The 23,104-nt window shown below is 44.8% G+C and overlaps 1 protein-coding gene across 5 annotated transcripts in view; it reads left to right on the forward strand.

Moving 5' to 3' along the window:
* Positions 1 to 23,104, forward strand: part of IMMP2L (inner mitochondrial membrane peptidase subunit 2) — a 614,910-nt gene that overhangs the window by 415,786 nt on the left and 176,020 nt on the right. For all 5 annotated transcript variants that reach the window (XM_053926192.1, XM_045197291.2, XM_053926193.2 and 2 more), the window contains one exon: positions 7,428 to 7,493. In XM_053926192.1, coding sequence (XP_053782167.1) covers positions 7,428 to 7,493 — 66 coding nt within the window. The remainder of the gene's footprint in view (positions 1 to 7,427; positions 7,494 to 23,104) is intronic.

Genomic DNA, 23,104 nt, shown 5'->3' on the forward strand with positions numbered 1-23,104 from the left:
AGTACGACCAGCACCCTGGCAAGGTGGCGGGTGAGCTCTGAGGACGGCCTGACACTCCCTTCTTCCCGAGCGTTCTCCAAGTGTCCACACGGGCACAGGTGACAGGGTGCCCACCGTGGCCCCTCCACACGGGCACAGGCGACGGGGTGCCCACCGTGGCCCCTCCACACGGGCACAGGTGACGGGGTGCCCACCGTGGCCCCTCCACACGGGCACAGGCGACGGGGTGCCCACCGTGGCCCCTCCACACGGGCACAGGCGACGGGGTGCCCACCGTGGCCCCTCCACACGGGCACAGGCGACGGGGTGCCCACCGTGGCCCCTCCACACGGGCACAGGCGACGGGGTGCCCACCGTGGCCCCTCCACACGGGCACAGGCGACGGGGTGCCCACCGTGGCTCCTCCACATGGGCACAGGCGACGGGGTGCCCACCGTAGCCCCTCCACACGGGCACAGGCGACGGGGTGCCCACTGTAGCCCCTCCACACGAGGGCTCGCTTTTGTTCCCTTTTTAGCTGCTCTGCCCTTTCTGTGCCGTGTTGACGGGTGTGTATGGTTTGATCTAGAAAACACCAGCACCTTGTGCTTTCCTTCCGGCTGTTGGGGCTGCGCGTTCCTCAAGCCGACCGCAGATGTGGGCCCTACTTCCCACCCCGGCTGAAGCCAAAAGTACAAAGCCGGTTAGCTCAACCGCAGCACTGTGGTTATAGGGCCAGACTGATGTTTTAGTTCCTTTGAATATCAGTTAATATTGTTTTATTCCGCGGCCTTAGATGGAACTCTAGCTCAAAGGGGTCCCCAGAGCGACAGAGTGGGTGCAGGGCAAACCCTCCCTGGACCACAGAAGAATGAGTCAGACACCCCCGAGTGCACGCTCTGCTCCGCGGACCGGGGACAGGGGAGCAGCATTGCCGAAGGAGGCTCTGTTCTTTGGCGGTCTACATTGGAAAAATATTCACTATTTATATGTGTAAGAGGCTTCATCTTCTCCAGGTCCCCAGCTATGCTCAACTTCAAGCATATTCAATGCGTGAAAGCCTAGATTTATAGAGTAAATAAATCAGGGACTGTTTTTCAGCCCAGAAGTTTCTTTATAGTCAGAGGAGTTTCATTAAATGGCACGACTCTGCTGCACGGTGGAGTCCACATAGATCTGTGTGTGTGTGTGTGCGTGTGTGTGGACACACACTATATATTTTATATGTGTGATATGCATATTCATGTATAGGCAGCCTGTCCTGGGCCTTGAAATAGAACTGCAGTGATGTTTGCTGCTAGAAGGTTGCAATAGTCTGGGTTTTGAAATTCTTGAATTAATAAATATTAGTAGAAATTATCTCCTGGCTTAAGATGATAGTAAATCCCTTAGATTTTTCATAGTTAAGTGAAGACATTTATTTTTCAGAATCAAAACACTCAAGTGCAAAACTATTTCATCTCTTCAATTACAGGAGTTAATCATAATACACATTTAATTGATTTTACATACTCAAGGTTGATTTATTAACAAGGCCAGTTGTCACTATTTGCTTATTAAATCTCTTCTAATCATAGTGACAGTGAAACACTGTGAATTTCAGCCAAGAAAATGTTTAACCATAAAACACAGTTTACTTTTTTTTAAAATTTAAAATTTTTAAATTGAATTTATTGTGGTGACATTAGTTAATAAAATTACATAGGTTCCAGGTGTACAATCCTATGATACATCATCTGTGTATTGTCTTGTGTGTTCACTACCCAAGGTCAAGTCTCCTTCCATCACCATTGTCCCCCTTTGCCTTCCCCCACATCCCCCACCCCACTGCCCTCTGGGGATCACCCAGCTGTTGTCTCTGTCACTGTGTAAGGAATTCTGGAATACGAGTCTGAGACCGCACCCTGTTGTTCCTGCTGCTGCCTTCTTAGATCACCAGACCCTGCCTGGAACCCCTCCGGTCCTCTGCAGCCCTCTCTTCCCACTGCTCAGTGGCCTGATTCAGGGAGGGTGGGCTTTGAGAGAAAAGACAAAATGGATAAACCCTCCCTTCCCTAGCCCATGGGCCCCAGGGCTCTGAACCTGTACTCACTTCTATACACATCACTGACGTCTCTCCCTGCCCAGTGACAACCCTGCACCCGGCCCTGTCCCCTGTCTAAGAAGAGTCGCTGGTATAGAAGGACCTTAACCTGGGGCCTCGTCACTGCTTCTAGAACTCACTTTGCTGATACTGAGACCCTCCGATTGGAGCATTTTCTGAGATATCAGGACAAAAGCAATTCTTAGGGATCACATGTATGTAATTTTCTGAATGAAAAGAGACAAGCAAGGGTCTATATAGCTTTTTTTGTTTGAGTGTAAGAGAGTCACATGGTGGAAGGGGATTCCTGCAAGGGGCAAACATGTAGCTGAAATGCTGACCTTGGTAACAAGTTTGAGAGTGCTCAGTAATAAAACTACATTGAATTTAGAAAATGAATCATTAAAAATGGGGCCATATATGAATAAACAGAATCCAACACTGAAAATTGCTCATTTTCATCTTGATTTCACAGATAACACCCATTTAATTTAAAATTAACCTGTGACTTTCCATTATGAATACAATTATAGTTAGTTTTAATGTTTCTTCAGTTAATTGTATAATAAAACTTGACCAAAACTTGAAGATGCCCTCCTTGCCCTCTAATGTGACTCTGAAAATCTTATTGGAGGATCTTTGAAATTAATATCCTGTCTTTGTATGCCTAAAAAAAGGATCGTGACGATATGCTCGGGGCCTGTTAATTGACCTTCTCTATGGATTTATTTTAGGAAGGGATGACTCTAAAGTTTACTCAGTATTTACTGCAGGGCAGACCCTCTGCCAGAACTTTCCTTCCGGTCTTCTCAGTGCTTTTATGATGCTGGGGGTGGGAGAAATTACCAAGACTTCGGAGGCTCCCAAGCTCGCCTGCCCTCGGGCACGAGGCACTTGTAAACAAACTGTAGGGACCATGGCAGATGCCCAGTATCCGCTTCTCAGCTCCAGGGACCGTTTTGTATGGGAACCTAGGGCCACCATGTCTTCCTCTTGTTTTTCTTTCAAGAAGAACAAGAAATTAGAATTTTTATGTGAAGTCTCCTGTTTGCTTGGCCAGCTTGAGATTGAAAAATAAATACATAAATAATGTGCAGACCAAACAAAACATTTCTCCTTGCTTGATGGGGTAATCTGGCTCCAGGTTTGGGACCTCTGATCCAGCCCTACCTGCCTACGGAGCTCACCTGCAGTCGGCGGCTCACTTGTAGCCACGTGGGACAGTGACAGCCATTTCCTCTGCCCAAGTCCATGGGATTTGCAGGGCCTGTGGAGACAAGCAGAGGTAGCGAGGCCGTGGGGAATGGGTGAGATGCTGTGAAAACCATGGCAAACCTGGGCAGCATTGTTCCAAAAAAGCCCCCAAAAGCCGACCCACAAATAAACAAGGAAGACTGTCATGTGATTATTTTTTTTTATGTGAGTCTTCATAACTGTGTTGGGTGGACTTCTCATTCTACATCTTGTTTTGATGATTAAAACAGCAATCGTTGCATTTTTACATTATGATGGTGTCAAGTTATGTGATGTAATGCGTGACCACCCTAAGGAATCACCTGTCTAACAGAAGGTATCCCCGGAACATTAGTTCTGACTTTTAGCTCATTAATGAAGAGTTAAAGTTTAGAGCTTGCTATAATGTATGCGATGCAATTAGTGTCCCATGGATTGTGGTATTTTTGAGGGATCAATGTTTATATTAATTAGGCCATGGCTGAAGTGACCTCTAGGCCTGAGAGTTTCTATGACAGCCTGAGTCAACCCTGAACTGCAGTTGTAAATGTAAAAATCGGCACGATCACAGAGGGAGGATTGAGGGTTCTACTCTAAATGCGAGAGGAGTCGGAGCGCTTAGACACAGGGGTGAGGTGCCCGTGTGGCCTCTGGACCGGCGTGGGGTCAGGCTCAGAGCTGGTGGGGCCCTTGCCAGTCCCTTCACCCCCAAACACAAGCGATGCCTCTCTGGGCTTTTCCAAAGTACCGTCCCAGATTTCCAGACAGGAGCAGAATTACCTACCACCTTCGGGAACATGCAAGACTGTGAAGTCAGTTAGAAAGATCCCAAGACCTAAGCCATGACTCTGTCTGGCCTGTCCCAGGGTAAAACATGGCAGCCTTTCTATCGAGATACGAAATGAAGTTCACGAAGAGTATTAATTATCGTAAATCTTACAACTATTTCCTCTCCACAGCCAGGCTCGTTAGAGACCAGTTCTGCCAAACCAACCCAACCCACGCAGTGCAGGGAAAATCCTAGGCCTCTCGGCCGAGACCCTGGAGAACCCTTGCCTAATTAATTCCCGGCCTAAAACAGAATGATTAAAACCCTGGCTCCAGAAATAAATATTGTCAAACAATGCTTATTAGGAAAATGCTCAAATGACAAATTTAAACGCAAATGTTAGTATTTATGGGGCAGGGATACGTTGTATCCCTAAAGTAAGGCATAATCCTTCACTTGTTATGCTTCACTTCCTGGCATAGCTGCAAGCGGCCAAGAAGATTTAGACAAAGGAAGCTCAGCGACTCTCACAATGTAAATCTGTAATAATTGCCGGACCACTTCGACGTACTTCAGCAGCCTAGTGATTACAATATAGATTTTGAGCAATAATGGGATTAATGTTAGTAATAGCTTTTTTCATTTTGAATCATTTGATTAGGTCCAAGTTTAATATTTCATTAAATTGTATAGATATATTCTTGTAGATATATTTAAGTAGTAATTCATAAGACTTTAATTATAGATAGCTCACTTTGCATATTCTATTTTGCTTTGTGAACTTAAGATATAGATTATTTTTAAATATAAAATAGTTTTCTGCCTTGGCTAGTGTGGCTCAGTGGATTGAGTGCCGGCCTGTGAACTGAAAGATCACTGGTTTGAATCCCGGTCAGAGCACATGCCTGGGTTGTGGGCCAGGTCTCCAGTTGGGGGCGTGTGCAAGAGGCGACCGATCAATGTTTCTCTCTTTCTCTTCCTCCCTCCCTTCTTCTCTCTAAAAGTAAATAAATAAAATATTTTTAAAAATATATAAAATAGTTTTCAAGTGTCTCAAAAGCTTCAAGATTGTTGGCACAGAAGATGTTTCATGCTGACAAGGGTTGCTTTTCCTATTATTTCATTAACATTAATATTGCATCGATATTAGGTGGGAGACCCCAGTACTTAGCTCAGATCTCATGCCCACCTGGGAGTGTTTCTTCTCAGGTAATGTCACATGACACAATTGTCCTCTGCCAAGGGGCTTCTCAGGAATCGGAACCAAAAATGCGGGCTGGGGGTTACCTCACACAGGCCAGCCCCCAGCCCACCCCGCCTTTTGGTTTACGGCCTCCCTGATTTCCCCGTACAACGGCCTGTGCATTCCCTCAGTAACTGAAGATGTGAGGTCAGGATAGAGTTTAACTTGCGTTTTCAATCTGTACATTCTGTTGATATTTTTGCATCATTAAAAATTCTTTCATAACATCATTTCTAATGACAGAAATGTTTGATAATGTGGATGCGCTGTAATTTACTTAACCAATCTATTCTTGTTGAATTTTTTTTCTTTGTAAGAAATAGACAACATCCATTTAGGTGAAATCGTTGCATATGTTCATTAGGATAGATTCCAAAAAGTGTAATTGTTAAAAGGACATACAATCTTGACATATTTACAGAAAGGCGTGTTACATGACCACACACCTTATAGTCAGATTATTCACGTCCCGAAGCCTCAACAACAGGCTGTGTTATTAATGTTATTTCTTTGTCGATATCATTGAAAACGGTACTCCATTGTTTTAATGCACAACTCTTTGGTGGTCACTGAGGTAGATTTTTTTTTAATGTTTCTGGTTATCTAAAGAGAGAGAGGCAGGAGGGGACTTTTCTGAAAGCAGCCCCCTGCAGAGGACGCAAGTTCTGCCGTCCGGGATGTGCCCTCACTGCAGCTGTACAGGAAGGACAAGGAATTCATAGAAACATAATGTTCAGTCAGTTCAGTGAGGGGAGCAGTTCGAACACGATCGAATTTCCTTTTAGAATAAAAAATAATTAATGTAGTAAAAAATCCCGAGACTAATTGTCACAAGTACACGCAAATGGTTTAGACAACCTCGTTTGCTCTGCGAGCTATAATGTAAAATACTCATCCTACGGACGCTTCCTGTTTCCTTGAATGAAGTATTACATTTTGAATATATTTAATCTTTTCAGTTTTTGTGCGTTTACCTTTTTTTTTTAAAAAAAAGTAATTCAATTCAAATGCGACTTGAGTTGAAAATTTCTTTACTTATCCCTGATTTTCAGATACATATTAAATGATCATTTAGGTGAAATAGGTCTGTTAGATCAAGAGACTTAAAAGGCTATTGGCAGGAAACAGGACAAATTAAGACAGGCGCCCATCGCTGGGTAACATTACCCCGCCTGCCTGTAGCAGTTCACAATTAGCATCTCACACATCTTCTGAGGTCACAAGGCCACAAGCAGCTCAGGTGGGGTGGAGGGGTGTCTGGCACAGGGTCTCTCCTGAGACTGCAGTGCGGCTGTTGGCCCCAGCCACACCCAGAGGACTTGACTGGGGCCGAAGGGAGTGCTTCCAGGTCCCTTCATGGGATGCTTGGCAGACCTTAGTTCCTTACCACCCTTAGGTCCGCAGGGCTGCTGCAAACAGACAGGGCTTCCCCCAGAATGAGAGATCGAAGAGACAGATGAGGCAGGGAGAGAGGAGGGAAGGGGGCAGGCGCAGAGGGGCGTATTCATTTAGAGTGAACAGTGTTACTTTATGTAATTATTTAGCATCCGCTATTGGTCACAGCTTAGAATAAATGGCGTCTGCGCCATGTACACAGAGCCACGTGTCCACGTGTTCGGTCTGGCTGCGGCCTCGTTTTGGCGCTCCGAGCTGCATAGTCTTTAAACGGCTAACTCTGAACAGAGTTTAAAGGAATTCTCTAATTCTTTATTTTCTCAAAAATACCTCCATCCTCAGGGTTTTCTTGAGGATTTAAATCCAACTCCTCTGTTCATTTTAAATGGAATGAAGACGTTTCAGTATGTTACCATTTTAAAGAAATGCCCAATCTTCTTTTACGTATGAATCTTCTTTGCTTTAAGTACTTAGCTTTAATAATACAATTTTTTATCACTCTTCATTTTTACTTTTTATGACGTTCCAGCATGACTTCTTCCCCTCCAGAGAATTCCTTCAATAGTAGCTCCATCTCACTTGGGGCCTAAGTATCCCTGATGTCAGGGGTTCGTGATTCATGAATTTGTAATACCTGTAATAAGGCCTTTTCAGTTGTAAAATTTCTTTCTGTTTTCTTCCAACAACAGAGACATAGCTGATTGCATACTATGCTCTCATTCCAGGTCCCCTAAAAACCCAGGACAGAAGATCATTAAGCGAGTGATTGCTCTGGAAGGAGATATTGTAAAGTAAGTACTTTAAACCGGTGTTGTGAGTTCAAGTTGCACATTCTACATTTTTGTTGCGTTTCAAACCGCATTGCACGGGAAGTACATTTCAAAGAGGACCGGAGCTCTGGATACGTTCCCGATGAGCAGCACTTGCCAGGATGTAAGACATGCACGAACTTGCTGGCCCCGTTACTGCCCTTTACTGGGAGGCACAGCAGAGATACACTGTAATTAACCTGAAATTGCCCGTGTTTTCTAAAGTGACCATTAAGTCACTGTTTTTCAGATATGACAATTAGCATGATTGTTTTAGATTATGACGTAAAGGTTCGTGTTAGAAACATTTAAGAACGTTTGGTTATTTTAGAAGCAAATACAGACACGAAGGGGAAGGTTTTGTTATTATAGAGAGGGGGAAAATGGGAAAAAATGTGAAACAAACTTCTGAATCAGCCATAAACTGGAAGCTTTAGAAAATAGCATTGTAGCGATTGGGTGTTTTAACAATGGGTACTGACGTCTTATTTATGCGACTTGCTGATAAATGTAGAACAGTGTTTGAGATTCAAGGAGTAAGTTGATAGGGCATCTCGTGTTGCATCTTTAAATGAGTTGTAGCCAGGGGTACACAACTGTGGTCAATGGGGGTCCAAGTGCTCGTTCAACTATATGCAGAAAGTGTTCTGATCCTGCTTTTCGAAAAAGCTGGACCCTAAAGTGTCCGTATTAATGACAGCACAGATTGAATAATCTCATTGAAGTGAGCCTCGGTGGGCTCGAGAGCAGAGTCTGGGCCGGGCGTTCTCCAAGGATGGCCTGGGATCTCTGGGAGGTACAGGACCTGTCGTGGAGGTTTGTGAGATCAGACTCCTTCCTAATAGTAATGCTCAGAGGGTGTTTGTCTCTTCCACTCTCGTTTCTGGGGAGCTTTTCCGAGGCTGCCTGGGGTGTGAGGCTGCCCCTGCAAACCGAGTGCAGCGGCAGCAGAGAGGGAACCGTGGCTGCTGTCCCTCAGCCGGGCACAAAGAAGACCGGCAACGATGTTCAACATGCCACTCTTCTCACTACTTCTTCCTTTGTTTCAAAAAAAATAAATATGCTTTTCATGAAACATGTGTTCTTGCTAACATACAGGTTTATTGTTATTTTAGATGGACTCACTAAAGATTTTTTTTTACTTCCATTTTAATTTCTAATAGTGGTCGGCATCGACAGGCAGTAGCCACAGAAACATGACGGCTTTGCGACCTCAATTATTTTTAAGAGTGTCGAGGAGCCCTCAGACCGAACAATCAGAGAGGCTGCTGGTGCAGAACAAGTGGCCCCAATTTTCATGTCAAGATGCCCTGCTCATCAGAAGCCCGCATGGTATAAGTTGGGGCTACTGAGGTGTGATTGTATGGGTCGCATTTGTGAATGTGTGCTTGGTCTTCTTTTTCTTTTAAAAGCTTCATTAATAACGCAAAAAGTGGTTCAGAGCATCCAGCCAAATATCCCTCAGATTGTTAAGGAGGAGGCTCTTGGAGGGCTGAACTCTCTGTCTTCACGTCAACATTGATTAACGTCATAGGTGATCGCTTGGTTCTCTGGGTGACTTCACCAGGGATGCAGTTGGCTCACGATGCTAACCCCAAGGCGTGTGCTTTTCTGTAACACGGGCAGTAAGAAGCCCATGGCAGCGGTATTTAGACCGACCCATGAATGGCACCGAAATATGTTTCATAGTTCTCTGTTTTTTTCTTACGAATTTGTTATGACTCACACGGAAGCGTGGTTTTAGAAAAGGATAAAGAGAGCACCAAGTCCCAGAGTGCTGGCAGTCACTGTGAATGACCCACAGCTGAACTCACTAAGGCATCCATGTTTTTCACTGGCAGCCTTGCATTTCGGCTTCACAGTTTTGTCAGCAATGAGGCCTCGTGTTGCGTCTCCTCTCGCTGGGTGGAATATGCTCCAGAGACGCTTGGAATCTGGTGTTCTGTGTAGGTAGTGACCTTAATGAAGACAGTGAATAGTCTTTTTAGTTCCCAGTGAGCAGGGTAACCACAGAATATGTCACCTGCAGTAGGACATGTTTGAGAGTAGAATGGAATGATTTTAATAATCGACATAAACTGGACTTCCGAGGCAAGCCGCTACAAATGGCCACCCTACCAGTGAAATGTAATCTACTTTATAAATCACTTCACGTGATTTGATTGTGTTTACACCGTGACCCCCCTGGTTCAGGAGCTTGCCCAGAAGCGGTCTTAGAACCTCTCCCCAGCCCGGGGAGGAATGTGGTTGGCAGGGTGGCTGTTGAGGAGAAGCATGTCCTGCTCTGGGCGAAAACTTTCTCCCACAGGTGCGGATGCTGTGGAGCCACCACGGGTGGAGAAGTGTGAGAATTCTCTCACGGTAAAATGTGTGCATGATAATTCTTCAAGTCTAGAAACTGTACTGTAAAATGTCAAAACACTCTAGTTCATTAAAAATAGCTGTCTGGTATCAGCAAAAACAAAATCCATTGAGTCAATGGACGTTAAACACTTAGAAACTTGTTGATTTTAAATACGTAATTGAAGATACAGAAGTCAATATCTGCCTACCACAGATGTTTGGGTCACATTACGTGTCAGCAAAAGATGAAGCTTCATAGGAAGAAAAACAGAAGCAGACTGAGTTTTTCCGGATAGACTGTATTTACCGTGTATAATGTGCACCCACATTTTTGTGCGCATGATACCCAGGATTGTGATAGCCATGGTGTGTGATCATTATACCCACGTATAATGCTCATCCTTATTTTTACCTCAAAAATTCTGGCAAAAAAGTGCACATCATACATGGCAAAATACAGGGGAACTGACCTTTCTTTTGTGGTTGGTACAGTAGCTTTGAATAAGAGAAGCCTCGTGTGTCTACACAGCTGTGTTTGAGGACCGTGCCTTCACTTAATGCGTTTTGGTAGATCAGGAATTAGGAATGCATGCTGTCCTAAAGGGAAGGGCAACATAAAAAGGAAACTCAGGAAAAAAAAAAAACACAACTTGTGTCTAGGACCTCACAAAGGATTGGAGCATAGACTGTTCTAGACCCCGGAAGCTGACGGGAGCCAGGTGGTGGTTGCGTTTTGGGTCATCAGACAACAGGAACTTGAACTGAAGGTTTTCAGAAATCTCTGAGGCCCTTTGCCTGGTTTCATTTGAACCTGCCTTTTCCCATATCACAGCGTGGCTCATCCTTGTTTAGTATGAAGGTCTGCCCAGTGTGATCCTTTAGTAAACAAGGGCCTGACCCGGGAAGTTCAGCATCCCAGACACCGTCCAGGGGTTTGGCTGACACTAACGAAGAGACATTTGTGAAAAAGCATCCATTTCCTTCTAATGTCAACCAGAAAAATTATTCATATCGTCTGGACATCCCTACCTTCTTCTTGCTAAAGAATAGTAGTTATTATTTTTACTAAATAATTATAGATTGGTTGGTAGGGAACCCATGCCTTTTTGGAAATATTTCTTCCTTTGATGTAGTCAGAGATGATTATTTCTCACACTGCTGCTGTATCAGTGAAGAAAAATGGAATTGTTAATGAAAACTGTCTGCCTTAGCAATAGGTATTTCTCACTAAACATCAGAACAATAGTCGCCTTAAATTTATATGTAGGAGTGATAATCTTGATTTTTTTTTAAGTCCAAATTATTTCTGTCGTACACTGAGCGGTGTAGGGAGGTTTCAGAGGCGCCACGAAAAAGGCTGTGCATGTCCTTCAATTTAGGAGATGCACCAGCAGCTGGAAGTCTGTAGGCCTTTTAGATTAAATTGCTTTTTCTAATAATGGCAACGCCTATTGTTGGGGTCTCTCCCCTCCCCCTCACTGGTTTCTCTGGTTTCATTTTCTACCTTAGTTTCCTTGTCTAATGGAAAGGATTCTAGTTTAGATATGCAAATCTCCCTTACTTATTCATCATGCACAGGCATTCACCCATTTGGTTTGGCTAGAGGTCATGAGTGTCGCCTGTAAATTCGGGCTGCGTTGACTTGGGTCCCGGCTTTGCCATGTCACGTGTTATTGTTAGTAGGAGACACGGTGATTTAATCATTACGTATTGAGTGCCTTGGGTATTTACTACATGCTAGACACTGTGCTGGGTCCCGGGATTGTAAACATCAAAACCACAATCAGCCCTTGTCTTCTGGAGCTTACAGTCCGAGGGAGAAACAGCCAAGGTAACAAAGAAATGCAGTGCCACGAGAAAACTGCCCCTAGGGGGCGTGCCAACAGCCCCTGGAGCTCAGGAAGGGAGGTGTCTGGTCAACCTGGGTGGGCGGCCTGTGTTGGAGACAACTTCTGGGTTCCAGTTAGGGATGAGAAGGAAATCTGCAGCCTTCCCCTTAACCGTGAAAGGATGGCTCAGGATGGCAAATTCAAACCCTACCAGAGCCTCCGAAGCAAGGAGGAAAGGTTCCCTCCTGGTGAGTACCCTTCTAATTTAGGTGTCATGGTCGGAGACTGAAAGGGTTACAAACACATTTATCTAGTGGCAGTTTTTTTCATTGAATATTCCAAAAAGAAGAAAACACGTACTCGAGATGTATCTGTAAGGACTGATGTTTCCCAGTGTGTGTGGTATGCAGTCTTCCTAGCTGGCGTGCCAGGCAGGTATTTGAAAGCACGGCGCTTCCAGAATGCGTCCCGAGTACCTAAATAGTAGGTGACAGTCTTAGGAGTGATACTCACAAGGATACCCAGACAGACTATTGGGTAGCCGGGATACCTAGACAAAACCTTTTACGGGAAGTTAAAGGCAAGAACACGAAAACAATGTCCTCGTTATTTACTATTTTCATATTAAACTCAATGTGTCTCCTTGCTTGGCTCTATAAAGTGCTGTTTGGTTCATAACTTTGATGCCTTTGGCTAAGTGCCTTTTCTCTCTTCTCGGCTGGCCTTGGGACTTGACTTTGGGAGTCTGTTTCCTAGCAGGCGCAGTCTCACGGGGTGTTAGCCTCTTTTGTTGCTGCCTTAATTACATTTCTTAGGAGTGCAACTTTCTGAAGTAGTGAACTCCAAGTAAAAATACAGAGAAATGCTAACTTTTGACACTCCTTTGAACTAAATATTGATTTTTTTATTTTTCTCGGCTCACAATAATGTAAGTCTGTCAAATATTTTGAAAGGATATAAAAGTATAATTATTGCAGTAGGAAGCTAAAAAGATTGTCTTAAAAATACCTTTTTAACTAAACTTAAGAAGCATGCCAGAAAGATTCAAGATGTTTCAGCCTGAATAATTAATAATTAAGGAACAGATAGGTCTTCCATTTTTGTGCAAAACTTAAAATTGACCATGTTTTCTCTTTTAAAATGTTTGGAGGAAGAATTTCTTGCAGGGAGCATTTAAAGTATTGATTTAATTAGTTGTGGATGCTCTTAAATTCTTATAAAAATTTTTTGTATAAAGTGTTTTAGATGTCTAATGGAAAGAAGGGTAGCTTCCTGTAACAGGAAGAGTATCACTCTCGGAGTAAGGTGATGAGAGATTTAGTCTCAGCTCTGGTCTTTGCAAGCTGTGTGACTGGGAAAGTTCCTGATCACTCTGAGTTTTCAGAGTTATTTTGAAGACAGACTGAGAAAAAATAACATATGTAGCAATCCTTTGCAACCATTAGCACGCCATCAAAGCATACTGCGTTATTAACTAATGCTCTGTGTGAGGTGATGGCTGTAACTTGGTTAGTGCAGAGCTTAGCAAGAGCTTAGCAGAACGCCCTGCCTGCTGTACATTATCCAGTTTTTTGGTTCTCATTGAAATGACTTGCTTATACTGCTAGGTTAAGATACAGGTCCATATTTGGGGAGCCTTTAACTTGGAAGAAAGACACCTTTAAAACTTCCTGCGCATGCACTGAAATGCGGCCCTGTGCCTTTGGGAGCTGGGCCTGCTTCCCCTGCACCTTGTCACCTGTTGCAAGATGCGGCACTCCTGGTTCTCGCTGCTGTTTGTTCCTTGTCATGTCTGTAGCGGCGCTCTGTGAACGGCTGGCAATCAACAGTTCTGGCTTTGCAGGTCGTACCGTCTCTGCCAAAAGAAAGTACTCAAGTCTGATGTGGTGGCGTGAACACAACTGGTAAACGAATGTTCCAATACAACTTTATTTTAAAGACAGGTGTTTAGACCAAATTTGGCTCATGGTCCATAGTTTGCCAGTCTTTTGTCTGTATGATCTTCTTTGATTCCCTTAACTTGGAAATCCATAGAAAATCCAAAATTTATTTCTCATTCTGGCTAGTTGTTTAAATGGAAAAGAAGAATGAGCCCACAAACCAGGGGTCCTTTAATTGTTTATGGGTTGGAACAGGGCAGGAGCAGAGGGACTACTGAGCGGCTCCTCTAAGCGAGGCCTCTGCTGAGTTTTTAGAAGCCACATGGGTGCATCCTGCCAGCGGAGACATTTGTCTCGGGCTGGGTGAGGAAGAGCGATCACACCCCGCAGACCTTCCCCGCTGGAGAGCAGCCACAGTGCCCATAAAGGGCCCGACACATCTCATCCCTAAGTAGTCCCTTCTTAATACAGAAGGAATTGCACTGGGGAGAACTCGGATGCTGCCCCGTGCTCTTTGTTGCTCCTTTTATAAAGCAGATGTTGGAGCCCAGTTATCATTTGCCTATAATTTTTTAGCTCATTCAGCCTGGAGGGGGGCTGGGGATCAGACTGATATGCAGAGAAGAGAAGCTAATATCCTAGGGGAACCCTTTTTTTTTTTTACAAGTAACTTAGTTCCTCAATTCATTCATTTTGTTATGATAAATATTCAGATGTAATTTAACTTATTCTTGAAACCAGAAAAGCCCGCATTCCTGCTGCCTGTCACCACCAGACCCAACAAATAGAGACGGGGGTTGAATCGTTATGGGCATTTTATTCGGATGGCCGGAGATCTGAGAAGACAGTGGGTTTGTACCCTAAGGCACCCGTCTTACGTTTCCTTTCCAGCCAGCCTTTTTGTAAGGAGGAATGAGGGATTTGGAATTCAGGGAGGAAAGTGTAGGTAAGGGATTTGGAATCCAGGAAAGAGGTTAATCAGATAAAGGCTGCAGTCCTAATTGTTTCTCGGTGGCCTGGACCTCTGTGTCCTGGGTGACTCTTCATCTGTGCCCTGTGTCCCACATTGTGGGTGGCCAGGATGTCTCAGCCTGGAGCACAGTGGCTCAGATACCATCGCGATCTTTTCACATGCATGAACTACTAAGCTCATTAAGTATTGCTTAAAACTGAAGTTTTCCCTCACGGAGCTGCCCCGTCACTATGTCAGATACCTGTGTACATCATATTGTAGCATCTTAGACACAAGCACTAATTATTCCCATATTTAAAATGTTGACTTTGAAACTAAAGTCTGTGTTAGCAGTGTTGCAAAATTGGAAAATGTTTGTTGACAACAGTATTAATTGTAAATTGCTCATTAAAAAGACACGTCATCTAGTGTTTTCCTGCAAAGTGATCCTGCACGAGATGCTACGTGGTTTATACTAGCAGAACTAATACAATTTTGAAATTGATCATTCTTGTAGTTGCGATTCCAATGAGAATTTGAGTGAAAAATATTGCAGTTAATATTTTTCATTATTAGGCGCTGACAGTGGTTGCTACACTCTTTCGAAAGAGTAAATTGTGTGATGGAGGTTGTGAATTTGGGGTATGATGAGTAGCCAGTCATTAACTTCAGGTTTCCGCACCTGGACCCTGGGGAACCACGGAGATTTCCTATGGCTTATTACACAAATAAATCCTCCCCCTGACCGCGAGGAGACGGCGGTTTCTACACGCGGCCTGGAGCGGGTCCTGGCAAACACGGGCCCCCGCTGCCGCGCCTCTCGGTGTGTTGGTCGATATTTCCCGGGAACATTTCTGGAGTCTGGATTTCAATTTTACATGCATCAAAAGGTAAACGACTGTTTAATCTTTTACTATAACATGAAGAGGAGCAAGTAATACATGCTGGAATGGAGTTTAGGAGGAGAGAAAGGCGAGCTGAAAGATTTTCTATTTGAGATGAAAGTGTAATAAGCAGTCGGTTTTACAAAAGCCTGGAATATAGTAATCGAAGAGGAAGCGCGTGAATGGATTACAATTTAGGAATATGAATGGGAAAGTAAGGTGACCTGTAATGGGTTTCCGGGGCTGTCTCTGGGGGATTATGTAAATCAAGCCTGATTGTAAATCGAATGCAGCTATCATTAAAATCGAGGAACCGCTTGCTGCCCGGTGGAAATGGAAATGACTTCTAACTTGATAATGTCCCCAGCTCAAGTTGCCTCACATGACTTTCAAAAAATAATGCTTTTTGAAAATTAAAACTTGCAACATCCTTAGCAGTAAAGTGGGGGAAATCCAGACAGATGTGGTAATAAAACTTGTAGGAAAGTCTCAGTTTCCCCATTTCCAGTAATGTCTGTGTTGAGCCAGTAATGAGTATTAACATCACTGTAGTCTGCGCCAGTGTGAAAGGTGAAAAAAAGTACTTCTTACAGTTGTTTTCACTTATATTATTTTCATTGCTAATATGAATAATATTTCAGACTTTTATCAACCTTTTATTTCCTTTTTAAGGACTGCCTATTCCAGAATTGTTCATTTTAAATGGTGTTAAATATTTTCTTCTTGGTTTGAATATATTACGTATGTTACCTCTTTGTCGTACTTGGATCAAATCTATTTCCAGTTTGTGGTCTGCCTTTTAGTTTCATTCTCATAGTGTTACATAGCAGAAGCAGGGGTGGTTCCTGCACGATAAATTATTACAGAAAGGATTCCGCCTTTCTGTCTCTGGAGGTTCCTTCCCCCACGCCTCCACCTGCTAGGTTCGCAATGCCCGCCGCCAGAGGAAGGACGTCTCTCAATGCCAGAGACTGGTGAAAAGGAAAGGAATTGTTTATTTAAAAGTTACACAGACTTAGAGTAATGGCCTAATGTCTTCAATAAGATACTAAAGTCCTCTAGAATACCCACAGATGCACAGTCCTTCCCTCTCCCTGTGCCCAGTCCGGGGTACCGTATCTCAGGGAAAGAAGTAGAAGTCCGTGATTCAGGCTCCCGGCACCATCAGCTGTGTGGCTGCTGCAATCTCCAGTTAATCCAAAGCCGTGTGGCACCTTCTCATGGCCCACCAGCAAGAGTCCTCTCTCCCCTTTCTCTATGGCTGCAAAGTCTCTCCTGCTGCCTAAGCCGCGTGGCAAGAAGAAGCACTCCAAAACCTTGTGGTCCTCTTCCTTTCCCTCAGAATCGCGGGGTCTCTTTTCCCCACTTCAGAACCACATGGACCTCTATCTATCTACTTGCTTCAGAGCCTCGTGGTTCTCCCATTTACTTCAGAGCCACGTGGTCTCTTCTTCTCTCCTAAAACCTTGTGGTCCTCCCCACTACTTTGAAGCCGTGTGGTCTCTCTCTTTCCTTCCTCAAAACCTTTTGGTCCTCCCTACTACTTTGGAGCCGCGTGGTCTCTTCCTCTTCTATGGCTGCCGGGCCTAGGTTTAAATCCCAGTGCCCATCTTCCTTTGCAGCCCCATTTCTGACTCCTCCTACAGTCAGCTACACCTGCCAGCATCCCTGTATTCTTCCAGCTTTACTGGGCTGCCATAGTAAGTCTGGGCAGGTGTGGCCCCATGGCATGGAGCCAATCATCTCCACGCTCTCACGCGGGCCCTGTAACCAGGGGGAGTTACTTCCCAGTCCCATCCTGGGTGGAATTTGGTCCCATCCCCCTGGCTCAAAGCATGGCCACAGCTACTTAACACATCCATGAAACCAGTTAAAGGTTATAGATATGTTAAATGACTGTGCCAGGGGTTAGCTGCAAAGCTCTTGCTACCCAAAACAACTCTGAATGGCCCTGTTCCATGTGTCCCATCCCCCTTGGCTCAGGCCTGTGGGGGTGAAGACATCCTACATACATTTTTCTAATATTTCCTGGACACCCTGAGTCCTGGACCCCATTACAAATCCCTTCTTGGGGCCCTCCTCTTGGCTGCACCCTGCTTCAATAGATCATGTAAGGAAATAAGTTTTCTTTTGTCATTTAATCTAATTTTGATGGCTTAAGGTCCATGAAAGAGAACTTTGGAAATTGAGTTATTTGACATAATTTTTATACATTTATCTATTGTGAGTTAACATTGTTAGTTGTTGATGCAAATCTACGTAGTTTACAAATACAGAGAAAAGGTACCTCAGTGTGAAGCTTGTAACATGTTTTTCACAGTATTTTGAAGTTATAAAAATATAGAAATGTTTTATTGTAGAAAACCACGTGTATGTCTGTCTACCTTCCGTAGACAACACGTGGGAGGTCGATTGTTGTAGCAGTACGTTTCTGAAACTGTGAACTCTGGGCCTTAACATCTACCATCCCAGAACCTTCTAGAAATACAGATTCTTGCTGCTCATTCCTGCCACACTGAACCAGAAACACCTGGGCTGAGACCAATGAGCAGTCTCTGTTTGAATAAGCCCCCAGCCCATCCTGATGCATGCTGAAATTTGAGAGAAGGTTCTAGTATTAGGTCTAACACCAAGTAAGTTAGACCTTGAAGTGAGTAGTATAAGTGAAACTGGAAAAGACATCGGCGTTCGGGCTGCCTGTCACTACCAAACCCAATAAGCAGAGACAGCGATTGAATCTTCATGGGCACTTTATTCAGATGGCCGGTGATCTGAGAAGATGGTGGGTTTGTACCCTAACAGACCATCTTGTCTTCTCTTTCCAGGCCAGACTTTTTATAACGGAGAATAAAAAGGTGCGGTGAGGGCTTTGAGATTCAGGGAGCATTGGGTGAAAGAAGCTGCAACATTCCTGTCCTGGGCAGTTAGTTAGCTGTTCCCAGGGGCCGGCGGTCATCTGTCTCTCCCTGGAACACAAAGGCCCAGATGCCTCCAGTTGTCCCCAAGGCGGTCATCTTCAGCAGTGCCTGAGGAGGTCAGCTGTTTTCCTAGGAGCCAGGGCAGGCCTTATCTGTGGTTTCTGAAACAGAAGCTTTAACATATACATTACTTGCTAGACTTACAACTTTTTACCTTAAGCTAAAATTTTCCAACTCTTGAGTCCCGTATCATACACAAGGTTACCCTCTGGTCTAACAGGGTGTGGCATGGGGCTGCCTCCCCACACACAGATGTAACGTTTCGCATCACGGATCTCCGCCCTTTACCGTGTTGGCTGCGGCTGCCTCACTGCCTAAGCTCAAACTCCCAAAGTTGGGATTTGCGTTAAGAATTTTGGTGGGAAAACCTGCGTAGTGGTGTCACGTCCGAGTTCTTTTGAGTCCTTTAGTGACAGTGTCTGATCCTGACCACCACTTCCGCCCCAACTGTTTTGTAGAGGTTCCCTCCCACTTCCTTTGTAAACTCAGCCTTCCCTGAGTGCCCTCGCAGATAGGGAAATGGAAAGCAGCTCATGATAAATTGGAGGGCCCTTCACTGAATGATTTCCAACAGGGCTTGAGCTGAGATTCCATTATAGTTATTTATTATGTAGAAAAGAGGGAAGCCATCAGTACATAAATTTTTCGTCGGAGGATTAGCACTAGGAAGGCTGATGCTCCGTTCCAGGGCGGAGGGGTGGATCCTACCCCTGGGTCGTCCCCCACGGCTGCCCTTTACAAGCAGGCTCTTGGGCTGCACATGGGCCTCAGAGGTCTCCCACAAGGAGAAGGCTCCCGAGACAAGCAGTGAGGACTTTCTGTCACAGTGACAGGAAGACGGGTCGCCAGGGCTTCGTTACTTCTTCCCTGCATCTGTGCCTGTGTCCTAACTTGTTTCCTCTCTTGCACTGACCAGTCCATCCTTCACACTTACACAGGAGTGATTTATACAGAATGTTCATGTCATGTGCCGCCCACTCTCGGGAATACAGCCCACATAGCCCCCACCGATCTGGCCCTGGGTGTGTCTCTCCAGCCACACAGAGAAATGACAGTTTCTTGGCAGCTTGGTACCTGTTCACACACCACTGCCTTTTGTTCAGGCTGGGATGACTCCTCCTCACTCTGTTTCTAGGGATTTATCTGCTGGAGAGACTTGCACATGAACGCTAAGGAGTAATACGGGGGGTTACTTGCAGCATCGTTTACCATAGCAAAAGCCTGGAACCTTCAGAGTGTACGTTAGTGTCATTAGGCACGTTTGGGGCATTTGTACGACACAGCAACCTGGAATGATGAGGAAGAAAAGGCAGGTGTGTGTGTCGCACGCCCACTCATGCTTGTCTGGGAGTGGGCTACTGGGTGTCAGATCCTGACCCCCGTCACATCTTCCTCCGCAGTCACTTTCTCAGGCCTCACGCCCACTCTCCTCATGGTCTGAACTGGTGAGCAGGCACTAGTAAATGCGTAACTTTTGCCCACGGAGAAAGGGGAGGGAGGGCCTGAGGGTCAGGAGTGTGGGGGAGATTGTCCACTCTACACTCTTTACTATTGTAGGGTTGCACCGTCAGGGGAGACTGTCGCTCCATCCCCTACCCCCTCTTTCTTCCCCTTCTGTCATCATCTCCTCCTCCTCCCTCTTCTCTCTCTCACATGTGCACTATACACATATGTGTATTGTATGTATAAGCATATAAATACATATGCACACAAATATGTAAGAGTGTGTGTGTGTAAACCAAAGATTCAATTCAGGCATCTCTTTTCCAAACCACCTGTGGCCTGGATTGGATCCCACTGGGGCCCCATTGCCCTGGGCTTGCTCCGTCCTGGCATTCACAGCTTTTCCCATTCATCCCCTCCCCATACCGTCTCCTGGTCACGGCCACACACAAGCACGACACTCACTGTAGGCTGGGGACACGTTCCAGATTAAAAACACTTCCCCGCTCATGTTTTATCCTGAGCATGGCAGACCCTTGTCCATTGCCACCCATTCAACACCACCCCACATCCTTGCCGTGACAGAAAGCACTGTCCCCTTCTCGGTATCCACGGTGCTTTATGGACCCTACAGGTGAGAAGTCACCCACTGTGTGAGAGCCAGTGGTACAAGCCATCTGAGCTCCCAGAAATAGAGGACAACCACTCCTGTCCGGAGCCCCGCATCCAGCGCAGCCCTGCTTGGGCAGTCTAGCCTAGTGAGAGTGTGCTCAGTGCGTCCTCGGGCTTTCATTTGGAAGGAGCACGTACAGTTTCCCCTCAGGCATTGTGGGCTGAGACAGACATAGGGCCGAGACTGATCTCAGCGGGGTGGGTATGTACAAGCCTCCTTCCAGGGCAGGAAGCACGTATTTTCAACAAAAATGCATGTCATCAATCCCTGTTAGAGTTCTTCTCTTGAACATGAGTTGATTTGGGCTCTTGCATCAATGTGCGTACTCCACACACTCCAACTGAGCATGTACCACAAGCAGAGCACAGTGGCAGGGGAGGCATGTCAGACCGGTAGCTCTCTTTCCGGAAACTAGGAGAGGGCCTAAAGATGCACGTGATTTGCCCCTGCACAGTTGTCAGGTTGGTTGGCCAGGGAGATAGCTGGAGTTGGGACAGCAGGAAATAAATGTGCTAGCTGATCGCTGACCCCTGAATGAATTTATTATTATTATTATTACTACTACTATTATTATTATCATCATTTCATCTCACATGTAGAAGGATACTGTTGGAGGGTTCACCCATCTATTTGCCCTGTTATTTTTGTCATCATTTCAGATTATTTTATGGTACCTATCTATGTAACATACGTGCATATACATACTTACTGAGTACATATTTCCGTGTATGATGCTGAAGTGCTAACACTAGCTGGTGTCACCTAATCACCCCAACTCCTTGGGCACTGGATGTGTGTGGCAGTCTCTGGGAGACTTACAAATCCCACTACGTATTGTACTTCCATAGTAGTTTTTACCTGTCCGCCTATTTGTTTGATTTTCCATCTGCTGCGTGTTCTTTTATGTAGCTATCATCTCGTTTTCAGAGAACCAACATCTGCTGAAGCCCCGTGTGGGTCTCCGAGCTCCTGGCTTGGGAACTGCTTCCTTGTCCGCCCACCGGATCACGGCACCGCTGCTCCGGGCTGTCAGGGGTTTCTGTTGTGGATTATTTCTCGTCCATTGCCTTCTACATATATATTCAGAAGGATCATATTTTAAGAAAGGATTAAGCATTTCAAGGGAGAAAAATCATTCTGGTGTTTCTAAAGCGCACACAGCTGTTGAACTTTAATTAAACACGTGTGTAGGAAAGGGGACTGGAGACCAAGTTCATAAAACCAGACAGATATATGCTTTGCAAATGAAGAAGAAAGCTAATTAACCCAAGCATAGCAGCTTAATATTAATTTTTACAACCCTCCTAGCATATTTGTTGTAAATCTTGACGCTGCTATTGCTTATTTTTTTCCCGAGTTGCTCTGCAAGCTAAGATCAGCATTTGGGTGTCAAGGGTTTCTAGTCAGTCAGGAAATTGTAACGTCTCTCCACATTATGCTAATATTCATGGTGTGAAACTTAATTCTCGAATAAAATGGAATTTGACAATTAAAATAAATGGCGAATGTATTCTTTGGAAGTAGAATTTGTTACATAAGCCACAAAACCAATCCAGAGCAACCCACTGTTTCTTAATGAAGTATCTGATAACCAGGAGATTCTGTATGCCGCAACAAGGCTGATCAATAGATTTAATATTCTGTTGCGTTACTTTGGAGCTTATTCTTAAGTCTTTTACCCAAGTTATGATTTTTCAAAAGTTACTAAAGGGTAGCTATGCTATTTTAATAAAAATGCACTCATAATTGTGTTCCCAGGATTCTGTGAAGAAGGAGGAACAAAAATACATAAAAAATTAGAGCCTGTTGCTACGCTGTCGGGCCCTGAGAAACTTGCTGACGCGTTCAATTATTGAACGAGTTCGAGGTTTTCCTCTGCACTCTATGTATGACGTGGGGCTCTGCAAAGGAACCCTCGAAAGACTGAGATTTCACCTTCTCAATAGGGAAGACCTGCAGGGGACGCTTTAAAAGCAGAGAGAGAGGTGTTTCAATTAAGCCTGCTGAGAATGACTGCAGTAAATAGAAGCAAATTGTGATTTATTTAAATGATTCACAAGGTTAAACCTCTTGTTTCTCAGTCAAGAGTTAAGTGTCCTGCTTTATTCTCCAAATGGAACTAGGAGCCGTAGATTAAGCATTGCCTACCAGTTTAAATGCATTAACGTCATTATGAAAATTTCATACTCTTGCTCAAGCGTAACTGAAAAGACCGCTTTTGCTTGTGCTACCCAAATGGTCACCAGCACAGTTCACTGGAAACACCACCAAAGAACAAGAAGATATTTGAGACCATCTATACCTTTCCAGTCACAGGAGCTGCAAGGAAATGGAGATTTAGAAATAAATTATGCTGAATGGCGAAGACTCTGTGGCACGTTGTCTTATGATGCGCCAGTGGACATGTTGGGTTGCCATAATACTCTCATCAACAGAGCATCCCCGAAATATGGGACGTTGCTCCTGGTAGGACACCGGATGAAATGCTGGAGGTGAGAAGTGCAGAAAGCACCCTTCTGAGAGATGCATCCAAGCTGAAAGGGTGCCTCTACCTTAGGTTCTGATTTCCGTTTCCAAGGCGGTGGCATCAGTGATTATGCAGAACAGAACT

Source organism: Desmodus rotundus, chromosome 6 (genome assembly GCF_022682495.2).
Source record: "Desmodus rotundus isolate HL8 chromosome 6, HLdesRot8A.1, whole genome shotgun sequence".
NCBI lineage: Eukaryota > Metazoa > Chordata > Mammalia > Chiroptera > Phyllostomidae > Desmodus > Desmodus rotundus.